This window comes from Battus philenor, unplaced genomic scaffold (genome assembly GCF_028537555.1).
Source record: "Battus philenor isolate CCGP_79_NKW_IND1 unplaced genomic scaffold, ilBatPhil1.0.hap1 SCAF_18, whole genome shotgun sequence".
In the NCBI taxonomy this organism is placed as follows: domain Eukaryota; kingdom Metazoa; phylum Arthropoda; class Insecta; order Lepidoptera; family Papilionidae; genus Battus; species Battus philenor.
In genome coordinates this window covers 6537718-6549616 of record NW_027181680.1, presented here as the reverse complement: position 1 = coordinate 6549616, position 11899 = coordinate 6537718, and the positions used below count along the sequence as shown (strand labels likewise).

Below are 11899 nucleotides of genomic sequence, written 5' to 3'. Positions count from 1 at the left end.
TTTTTAGATTCTGAATTTGCACCAGACGTGGAAACCTTATTATAATAAGGGACTGTAGTATTGCGGTCATTATTGTTATGTTTTTTTCCGGAAAATTGAGTTTTTTTTTATGACTAAGCCGTTGGTAGTTGCTTGAATTGCTTTAATCCAACGTGTTATTCAGAATGTTTAAAGTGGAATGAGTTTAAGTAGTATATGACGAAAGATCGGTTCGAGCGCCCTCATGCGGACGGGGTGTTCACGGCCCATAGAACACAATTTGTTTGATCTTTCCGCTTGCCCACTGAGAGCTATTTATAACAATTTCGAACAAGAATATGCTTAAAGTACGTGTCATAATTTTTTGGCCATTACTTACTTCATATTTAATGTTTATTTATTTATATTCATGACCATTGTAATTTACATTTTATTAATTATATGGGAAAGGAGCTCTTTCAATATACAATTAAAAAAGTTTAAAATTTTCTCTGACGGTTTCATATTAATGAAAAAAAGACACGTAAATGTATATTAAAAAGGTTTATCATAATTTTCTTAATAATAAGGTAATTTTTTCTTTGCTTACAGAGGACGAAGAGTATTTACATAAGAAAGCAAAATATGCCAACAGAAAATGAATTTAAAATTGAAATTGCGAAATATCTCTGCCAAGAACATCATATACAAATGGCTACAAACAAAACAAGGGAAATATAAGCACAGAGCATGGGGCTAGAAAGCGAATAACAATATTAAAAATATGAATGTCACGGAACCAGAGATATTGGTGGCAAAAGGCCAACTTGAACTTTTACGACTAGGTCCAGAATATATATGGAAACCTAGAGGTTTGGCCTACAATGCTGTAATAGAATTCAACGCAACATTCGATAATAACTCAAGATACAATGGCACCGACGATTCCGTGGAGCTGTGGAATGAATACATCCATTTACTGCAAGATCGCGCTCTTCTCGTCGCATTTTTACTTTTATTTTCTCTCACCACCGTCTTTGGGAACATGCTTGTTATAATGGCTGTTGTGCGAGAAAGATATCTACATACGTCAACGAACTATTTTGTTACATCACTCGCAGTTGCTGATTGTTTGGTTGGACTGGTAGTAATGCCTTTCTCTGCCCTATACGAAGTCTTAGAGCACACTTGGTTTTTTGGAGTTGATTGGTGTGACGTTTGGAGATCCCTAGACGTCTTATTTAGCACAGCATCGATCCTTAATTTGTGTGTTATATCACTTGATCGTTATTGGGCAATCACCGATCCAATAACATACCCGATGCGCATGAGTGGAAGAAAGGCCGCTTTCCTAATAGCAGCTGTTTGGGTTTGTTCCGGAGCTATATCGTTTCCTGCAATCGCTTGGTGGCGCGCAGTACGCTTGGAGGAAGTTCCAGACTATAAATGCCCTTTCACGGAAAACTTGGAATACATTATATTTTCATCGACTATATCATTCTATTTACCGCTGTTCGTTATGGTGTTTACGTACTATCGTATATATCGTGCGGCTACAATTCAGACACGATCTCTGAAAATAGGCACAAAGCAAGTGATGAGACCGAGTGGAGAATTAGAATTGACTTTAAGGATCCATCGCGGCGGCACAGTTCGTCAGAGGACAGATGTTTGCCACGGCGGATGTACGCCTGAAGAAGCTGATCAAGAACCTTTAACCGCATTACAGAATAACGGACTGTCCAGATCGTCAACACGCCTAACCAATGTTGCACACAATAAACACTTACCAAAAAATTTTTCCTTGTCTCGAAAGCTTGCGAAATTTGCGAAAGAAAAGAAAGCTGCTAAAACCCTTGGTATTGTTATGGGCGTGTTTATAGTCTGTTGGCTACCATTCTTCGTCGTGAATTTGCTGTCCGGCATATGTTCGTCGTGTATCACGCACGAGGAAATTGTTAACGTAATAGTGACTTGGTTGGGATGGGTCAACTCATCTATGAATCCTGTCATTTACGCGTGTTGGAGCAGAGACTTCAGAAGGTATGTTTTAAAATAATATGTAGAGCTTAAACAATATCTTTAGTTATAAATGTAAAAGCTATAAAGGGGTGAATGTAAAGCCAAATAATGGACTGCTACTGCTCATAAACAAGTTTCCAGAGGATGGGCAGCGGCGTTCTCTACGTACCATAATACCACACTGCGATCGCCAACCCACATGGCAAGCATGGTGATTATGGTATATGCGCCATAATCTATTCATATATTTTAGAGAGCCCTATGCCTTGTAGTGGTACGTAGAGAGCCCAGGAATCGAACCTGCGTCCTAAGATCGAGAGTCTAAGTCCTCCACCGCTAGGCTGCCACTGCTCATGAGAAAACATGTAAAAAAGATTAATTTGATTTGTGCCATCTTGTCTTAATCATACCTTAGTTTGAAATAATGAATAATTATAAAGTTACTAAGTCAATAATTTTCGGCTTCGATTACTATTATTGCAGGAAAATATTTAAATTACTTTTTGCCTACTGATTGTAATAGAATTAAAAGTTACATAGTATGTATGTATTTCTCATAATAACCATGATGAATCAAATCGAAAAAAACTAAAATGGTTAATAACTTTATAATACACCGAAATCATTATTTTTTCCTAAGCACAAGGTCGTTAAAAAAAGAAGAAATTGCATTCTCGATCTAACATTTTACCCAAAGAGGTCGATTGATTTTATCTTAGCGACTACAAAGAACAGATCTGACATTTATAGACCACTTCAGATAGCATCTTACACAGGCGTCGTACGCTGTTGCTAAATATTCTTGCGTAATTTTCTGACAATATAGTAGGAGTAATCCAAAAATTTAAAATCAGTTTTAAGGATATATTTTTTAAAACCCTCAAAGCAGATACTAGTATCCGCTAAATAGCTAATAAAAAAATATATATAAGATCATGATACGTCGTTCGTCGTCATTTCAGCCCATAGACACCAAATGTAAGGCATAGGCTTTCCCAAAAGATATCTATGGGGGTGAATATTCCACACACGCCACGCTTGGCAGACAGGATGGCGATCGCAACATAAATTGTCATTATGGCTTTATATTGCCATGTCTTTGTGATATCATAACAATAATATTTTTCTTTCGAGACGATTTAGTGTCACCGAAAAAACCTATAAAAAGACCTATTGCAGTTCGAAAGGTTTTTTGAGTAATAATGAAGTTTGAGAATGAATTGCGTTTAAAAAAAATCTGCTTGAGTTTGTTGTGAAAGTTGAAGAATTTATGGGCTTTTCTGGAAATCTCCTCATGATGTACATAAGTAGTTACCGTCATATCAATTTTTTACTTCGATGAAGTGGGTACATTTTTAATAAATTTCTTTATTTTTATATTTTATTATGGAAATTCAATTTAAAAGGCTTTTTAAATGTCATAATTATGTACTTGTAACTCAGTGTTTTGAAAGTAATATTGAAATGCTTGTGTACTACACAGATTTGAATGAATTATAAAATTAACAGTAATGTCTAAAGAAAATTCATGTACGTTAAGGTTATTACAAAAATATTAGAAATCCCAAGTTTACTGGTTGCGTGGTTTAGTTTCAGTTGCTACAGTTTCCGTGCAAGCACTAGTCAACCTAAGTATGTGAGCATTGACTGCCACCCATGGGATTTGTGGCACACTATAACAAGCCTTTTCTGGAGCGAACCTTATATGTGCGAGGCTATAAAGAAACAGAGATTCTCTCTCTGTCTCGAAATGAAGACTCTTTAGTATTCATGTCGTTATTTTAGCCTAACGTTTTCTGCTGCTTGTTTTTCGAATTTGTTACACTTCAGTTGCGGCAGTTATATTTACTTACGTGGCGAAAATGAGATATAGTTTAACTTGGAAAAGTGCTCAATTATTCGGCATATGAAGCCGAGTCACTGATAGGGATCTTCATTTTAGATAGTAGGTTTAAATAATTTAATTATTCTTTAAATCGTAAAAAAATATTTTGATAGAATGACCTATATACATTTAAAATTACATTCATAGCTTAGAATTAAATTAATGAAACTAATGGTTTCAAAAGGAATTTAATTAAATACATCGTCATCATATCTATTGATAGACGCCCACTACACGGCACGGGCCTCCTCCAAATATCGCCACGATGTCGGTTTTTGCGCTGCCCGCATACAGCGGCTTCCCGCGATCTTAACTATATCTTCGGTCAACCTAGTATTGTGGCTCGAGAACTTTTCATCGCCAACGCGTCCATTGCATGAGCGATGTGCCCCAATCATCGCTATTTCAGTCGGGCAATCACCGAGCTACGTCGGTGACCTTGGTTCTTCTACGAGGCTTCTCATTTATATAAACTAATTTTTAAAAAAAAAATTTAATTTTTTTTTTGACTAACCAAATATTATGTAATGTATACTGCAATAGGAATTGTATACGTACTATACAAGCCTGCGGCGGGATAATAATCATGACTATTTGTTTCAGGGCTTTTCTTAGAATTTTATGTACATGTTGTCCTAGAAAATTGCGACGGAAATATCAACCGCAACTGCGTTTCAAGCAATCGCAGGTTGGTGAAGTTATATCTAAAATAAAGTAGTTTCAATAGCGATGTTTGTTACGCTTAAAATCTTACGTTACGGATTCTTTTTATTTTTAATTTCAGTTCCGAACAACTCGCCGTTATTACTCATCAAGTGAACTTACGGGCATTCAACAAATTAGACAAAATTCATGTGAACAAACTTACATTTAGCTAATTAACTAATCATTTAAATCTCTCCACTATTTCCAAGTGCCTTTTGAAACTTCGTCAATCTAACATTGTGAAACGCATCCAGTAGAGATAAACTTAAGAAATAGTTTTGTTATTACGGATTTTATAGCTACATTTTTAAACATGAGAGGTATGTGTGGATAATTGTTCACCTGGTACTTCTTTGCACTCTCTGGTGTTATCCTTCCTCTCCTTGCTTCTGCTTGCCATTGTCTAAAAATGTATCCGCACTGAATATGGAATTTCAAATATGCAACTATTGAATACCTTCACTTAAACATGTTTAATTAATATAGTTACACATTTAAATATCTCTCAATTTCAAGAATTGCATGATGACCTCTCACAGACTCTTCTGTAAATATCGTTTGAATTCCTGTTGATCCATTGTCACCTATTATTTTAATAATTTCAACAAAAAAATAACCTTCATGTTCCTCAATTTTTTGCATGTAACTTTAAATTGTGTTATCGATTTTCAAAGCCAATAATGACTAGCCCGGTAAGAGTTTATCATTGTTACACGCAATCGTTCTAAAAATAACGTATCTCTGAAATATTTTTATAATGGAAAAAGAAGTAATAACGTTTATGTTACAGTATCCCCTGTCGACTATGATGTACTCGTCAGTGTCGCAACACGAGATGTGCAGGTTGTGACATCAAGCTCGCGCAGGTACCTGCCGACCGCCACGCACACATTACTCTTGATGTAGAGACCGTCGCTCTGCACGCCGGAGCGACCGCCATTGCATAGAATCATATCCCATGAGGACGTTGGATCATACACATCCTACATTCGATGAACAAATACATTGCGTCGAAAGACATTTAACTTGCTCCGACAGCGCTACCTACTGTCAGGACTCTGAATCAATAAGTGAGGTTAGTCTAGAAAGTGAAAGTCGGCAACAGTCTTTGAAGAAAAACGTGAATAAAAAAAAAGTGTCGTACCAAATAAAAGCAGAAGTGGTTAAATAATATTTAATATTTAAGGTTTAAAATAAAATAGTTATTAATGTTAATGGTCTATTTCGAGTCAAATTTCACGTTGTGAAGTTGAGTTTTTAATCATGAGCTGTGATTTATTGATTAGCTGTGTATATTGTAGTGATTTTGTAAATATTAAAAGTTTCCTGATAAGCTTACAGTCTTCTTTAGTTTATTGTAAATAAATGGGAAGTAAAACGCTTCGATTTGTACAGACTTTGATATTTTAGTCGTAACTAAATACTCAATTATTGCGATATTCATCTCGCTAAGTTGTAAATTACTGATAATACTGTAGCGTCAATGTCGTTATAATTTTAAGAAAGAATTTCCATTTGTATAATAACTGTGAGCTACACATAAAAAAGGAAAAAATTCAGTTTAATATTATTTAATGATTTATTGAAAAAAAAATGCAACAATTCATAAGTTATAAATTAGTTATTGTTTGTCGTTAAAATTTTATACCAAAATTTTGAAATGAATATTAAGACGATATTCTTTATGAAGTATATTGTAAATCCTATTAGAATAGGGAAATATTTATAGATTAACTATTTATTGTAAGGGTCATGCCAAAAGTTATTTCAAACTTAACAATAAAAATATTTATATAATCTTTACGAGAGCTACTACATTTTATTAGACTACTCACTACGAACATTTCAACTTGAACAAATAATATAATAATAATAGTTATGGGTTCATAGTTTCATGTATTCATTTATTCTTTAACTTTGAGAAGGAATTTTAAGCCTACCATTGAAAAGTACAAGACGGGTGAGAATTTTTTTAATTGAAATTTACGGGGTCATCTGACAAATCAGCTATAATACATCAGATAAAAGTCCGAACTCTTTACTTTGATGTGCTAATAAAATAAAGTAAGAAGTTTTTGATTTTCTGACGCAAACAACTGATGTGAACATTAAAATATCCTTTGATATTAAGAAACAAATGAAGATCTAATCTTTATCATTCACTAATCTACTATTTAAAGAACAAAGATGCGACTGTCCCTCTATAATAATAAAAATTAATGTAATTCATTATTTTCAGCAGCTTTTTTATTTTGTCATAAAAATAAAGTAAATAAAATTTCTAATGGCATGACTCCCGAGCGATTTCCTTCTTATCAAGTAGACTTCAAACTTACTGACTACAAACTTAGTAATTATTGAATGTAATTTATAATAAAATAATGTAGTATATATTTTTGTTTTTTCATTTACGTTAAACAAAGATATGCAATCTTATCTAATTTGATAGTGTCTTGCTTTGTTATCTTTATTTAAATAACTATTCCTATTCCATTTTTAAACACAAATATGCATTATGACATAACATTAATGTTAAAATGTAGTTTGTAATAAAGCTACACGTTTTTATAAATTAAATATTATAATTTATAACAGAACATCCGAACGTTGTAGACAAAATTATGTTTATTTGATCCTTTGAACTAAATGACATATAAAAATAAAAACATGTGTAATTTCCCCTAGTAATGGTAACAAGAAAATTTAATTGATTGCATACGACAAAATTGTTTGAAATTTATCAATTGAAGTAAAATTTCCCCTTTTTATTTTATTACTAGTTTTAACGAATCTTGTATCGCAATGCATACATGCCAAACCTACTTATACGTGATGCTCGATAACATAAAAAATACATCACATCTACATATTTTTGAAACGGCCTAAAATATCCGATTTTTTCCAGTTATGATTATTTTCTTTTTAATCACGTCCATTTTAATTCATTTAACGATTATTTACTACGCGCCCAACGCTCTGATTTTAAAAAAAATTGATTAACTTTGGAGTAGAAATGATAGCGAGAAAATATTTTTGGTTTAAAACATTTATTATTAAGTACAATTTTACAAGTTAAATTATATTGTTACATAAATTTAAATAAAATGCGATTATTAAAATAATATTACATCTGTTGTAATAATCATTAAAGGTAATTTATTGCATTTAAATGGTTCGTGCACTTGTATATTTGTTTAATAAGTTAATTTACAATTTCCAGAGCTATGTATCCATTATTACCGGTGTGCCTGTCTTTATACTTAATACAGCCGTTTTTCTGGTAAACAGATGTCTGAAACGCATTTCTTATCTTCATATATGTGTTTAAAATATAAGATGAATACTTGTAGACTTAATGTAAATCGTAAATACTATTTCTAATTGACTAATAAAATGAAATGAAATGGGTTGTTGTATAAATTTATATTAAATATTTTTTATTAAATTTATTTATTATTTACTTCTTACCACTACATATGAATATATTATAATTACTGACATCATTTAAACACTTATGATAAGTTATAGCATGCCTAGCGACTTTTACATTCATTAGATATGGACGAAACAAGCCATTTTACCTAAGAGATGTCTTCCAATCGGATATTTATCGATATCATCATTTCTGTCGTAGTAGGCATACGACTTTTCTCACAAATTAATTATTATTAATAGAACCGGTAAAAAGCACTCTCCATCCAGGACTTTAAATAGATCATCTGCACGATACACGATTGGACGATACGTGGTCTCAACCCCAGAATCTTAAGGGCCCAGCGACTATCCAGTCTGCTCGCTATAAAGTTGCCAATCCGCTAATTTATGTAAGTTACTTTCGTTTGTTTACAGACCTCCGCATCCCCTTGAAACTCTAAGCATAGCCTTTTACATTAGGATCTCATATAATACTTACAATACGTGAAAGCTATTTTTAAAGGTAAACATATATGTGGGGCTCTTGTGAAAAGTTCACTACGACCCACATAATTGTATATGTTGTAATCGAACCCTAAACATAAAAATTACAAATTTCACCCTCGCTATTACCTAAACATATTACTTACGTGTAAATTTTATCGGAGAGAATATCAAAATGCCAAGGTCTTTTATCAGTAAAATTTTGTTTACTTAGGTCGAGTGCTTACCACGTCTGCGTCTCGCTTATTTTCATTTCACTACGTAGCATGGGGTTATTTTTGTTCAAACAAAGTTAACATCGCATTTATTTTATGATAGACAAGCGTAAAGTCCATTTGATAAACTGATCTAATACGGTGAAGTTCTCCGCAGAGGTATGTAGTTATGGGTATGCAACTCATAGTCTGAACACGTCAACATAAAACAAGAGCAAATCTACTAAAAGGTTATAGTACTACTGAAACCGCTGTACCGAGCCATAGAAAAGCACAGCATGGTGGGGGTCGAGGAAAAAAAAGAAAAGGGCTGAGGAAGAAAAAGGAACATAAAGGACCTTGTCGGCGTTGACGACGGGCTGTAAAAGAGGTCGATATTTCCCTCTGTCTCGCTATTGAAAACTTTTAACCTTTTAAACATTTTTAAAGTGTTTTCTTTATACATACAACCAGTCTATAGTTTTAAGGGCTAATCGCAAAGTTCAAAGTTTCTTTAGTTTGTTGTAACGTGCATGAAAAGATATTAATTAATTTTAATAAATGTCACAAATAAAAGTAAATCATAAATTTAAAATGATAGAAAGTTGTTACAGTACATTTATATTTTACCTTTCGTTAGATTTTTATTACTACTGAATTAACAACACTAACTATCAGCATAAGAAAAATTTAAAAATATTTTATTAAGGAAGTACTTTTACTGGTCATAAAAAGAATATATTCGAGTTATTATATGGTATTACCTCAAGAAAATATGGGCAGTAATTTTTTAGTTTTCTTAATTAAAAAAAGGCTACAAACGGGCACGAAGTTCACTGCATGTTAAAAGATGCTATCGAACCTTAAAAACCTTAAAAAGAAAAAAATTAAATTGTCTATAAGAAAGTCGACTATGACTAATAGTCCATATTATCACCAGTAATAAAAATAGAAGATTCCAATCATTGTAATTGTCATTATCATGTACTATTTAGCAGTGAAATAGCAAGTGAAAATAAATATAAAGTTTACAATAAATGTTTTTTTTTTTCATAACCAAACACATCTCGTTGAAATTCAAAACCAAACAAAAGCAGCCACCGATTGGATTATAATAAGGCACTAAAAACGTACTCTGAGTGAGAGCCCTAACCTAGGTGCTTTAGGATACGCATATTTTGGGCCCTGCACAGATTCTGCCAATGTCAATAGGGCAAAATTGACCATCTGTCACTAAAAAGTAATTTTAGAATAAATTAACAAATCTCAACAAAAATTAATAGGCTATTATTACTAACATTGTTAGGTGTTTTTTGACGAATTAAAATTAAAGATGTCCAAGTCCAAACAAGTTTATTGATCTGCATTGTATACATATTTACGTAAATTGAATGTCAAGAAGGTTACCGAGGTGACGCGTTAGGTTATTAAAATGGTGTAATATTTATCCAAACCTGAATTGATTGTGAATTTATTGTGAAAATAAATTACAAGATCTGTTTAAGTTTAAGGATGTGGTTTTAATTTTGAAATAGAGTAGTAGTAGATTACTAAAATATGTACTTTGGCATTGACAATATTAGACCAAGCTTGTCTCCATATTGATTAGTTTATAGTAAATCTAAAATTCGAGGACTTACCCATTATATTTCCCGAAAATAAACCGAAAACAATATTCATCACAATTGAGATTCAATTAAAGTCAAATTTATAATAACAACTTAAATTAGAAGTCGTAAAGTAACAAAACATTAAGTAACGTTTCTTTATAATTTTAATTAAAGTTCGAAGCATTAAAAGTCAGAAGTTGGACTAACAAAGAAGTCGAAAATATGTTTCTCGGGATTGAATTCGAAACTATCCATCTCTGAATCGTAAAATTTTATGTGAGCTCGAGTTTTCAATCGATAGAGCGAGACACAATAAACTTTTATTGCTGTTTAGAAATGCCAAAATTACAAACTTTGGAATGCAAATATTTACGTGTAATGTTTACTAAACCTTTTTAATTTAATTAGTTCATTAAGACTTTTTAGAGCAGTATAACTCTAATAAAGTTTTAATTTTTTTTTACTTTCCATACTTTGTTCATATTTTCATTATTTCTTGACCTATGTGTGTTACTAGTAATGATTAAAAGTTGGTGTCTTACTTCATATATCATCGGCAAGCTATCTATGGCTCAACTCAGCACGCCCAGCTCAGCTATTAACTGTAATGTTCGGGATTTCTCTACGAGATCGAAGCGCGAATGCGGTGATCCGTAGGCGAACAAAAGTAACCGCAATAGCTCTGCGGATTGGCTAGTACAAGTGGTAGTGGGCAGGTTATATAGCGAACAGGTGGCGGCGGAGGCTTAAGCGCCGCGTAGAACGTCCACCACCCACCCCTATTATCCTTAATAATGCGCCAACCTTGACAAGGTCGTATGTCCACTAGTAAAGTAGACTTTGTTGAGATCGTAGAAAGACGCTGGTTACAAGTAGCTTTTTCCGTTTTTATTAGAAAATTAGGGGGAAGCTTATTTCTAGTAGTGGATTTCCTGCGCCTGAAATGATGATGGTGATGATAATAATAATGATGAAAATAATAATTTTACCCTCTACAGTTTATTGTAGGGTTTCATTAGACTAAGTTTAATAAACGAACACATTCAAAAAATAGGTATGTACATTTTGGACCAGCCTTCCTCAACGCATGTGGGAAATGTAATTATTATTCATCTTTTAAGCCGATAGAAGTTCACTGTAAAGCCTTCTTCAAAGATTGCCACTATGACCAGTGTGCCGTTTTAAGAAGAAAAGTATACATATATTTAATAATAGATGGGTAGTCAATGTTGGCATTAAAAAGGCACACAAAGAAAAATATATATGTATTTAATTAATTAAGGGTAGCGGGCAGAAGGCCTGGTCTAATTTAACATCGCAGCTCGGTACTCCCCTGATGGTGGTGGTGGTCAGCCGCACGATCTCCCAGGACTGGTCAGGCGGCAGCAAGTCGAGAGGAGGGAGCGTCGGTAGGTAGCAGAATGTGATGGTTCCGGTGAAAGTTGATATGAATTTCAACAGTGTAAAACTTGCAGTGTAATCTTTGCAGTGTAAAACTTGCCGTCTAAAACTTGCAGTGTAAAACTCGCAGCATGAAACTTGCAGCATAAAACTTGCAATGTAAAATTCGAAGCGTAAAACTTGCAATGTAAAACTCGAAGCGTAAA

At 33.2% G+C, this 11899-nt stretch overlaps 1 protein-coding gene across 1 annotated transcript; it reads left to right on the top strand.

Moving 5' to 3' along the window:
- Positions 1–742: 742 nt before the first annotated feature.
- Positions 743–5420, top strand: LOC137920154 (dopamine receptor 2-like). The gene is made up of 3 exons (XM_068763399.1): positions 743–2001; positions 4469–4553; positions 5361–5420. Exons 1-3 carry the CDS (start codon positions 743–745, stop codon positions 5418–5420), a joined length of 1404 nt encoding a protein of 467 aa, XP_068619500.1.
- Positions 5421–11899: the final 6479 nt, after the last annotated feature.

What these genes read in the sequence shown, in the direction of transcription:
- LOC137920154 (XM_068763399.1), top strand. Translation starts at nt 743, where the DNA reads ATGAATGTCACGGAACCAGAGATATTGGTGGCAAAAGGCCAACTTGAA. An exon ending in TGGAGCAGAGACTTCAGAAG is followed by an intron (nt 2,002 to 4,468) that starts GTATGTTTTAAA and finishes TATTTGTTTCAG; the next exon opens with GGCTTTTCTTAGAATTTTAT. An exon ending in TGCGTTTCAAGCAATCGCAG is followed by an intron (nt 4,554 to 5,360) that starts GTTGGTGAAGTT and finishes TTTATGTTACAG; the next exon opens with TATCCCCTGTCGACTATGAT.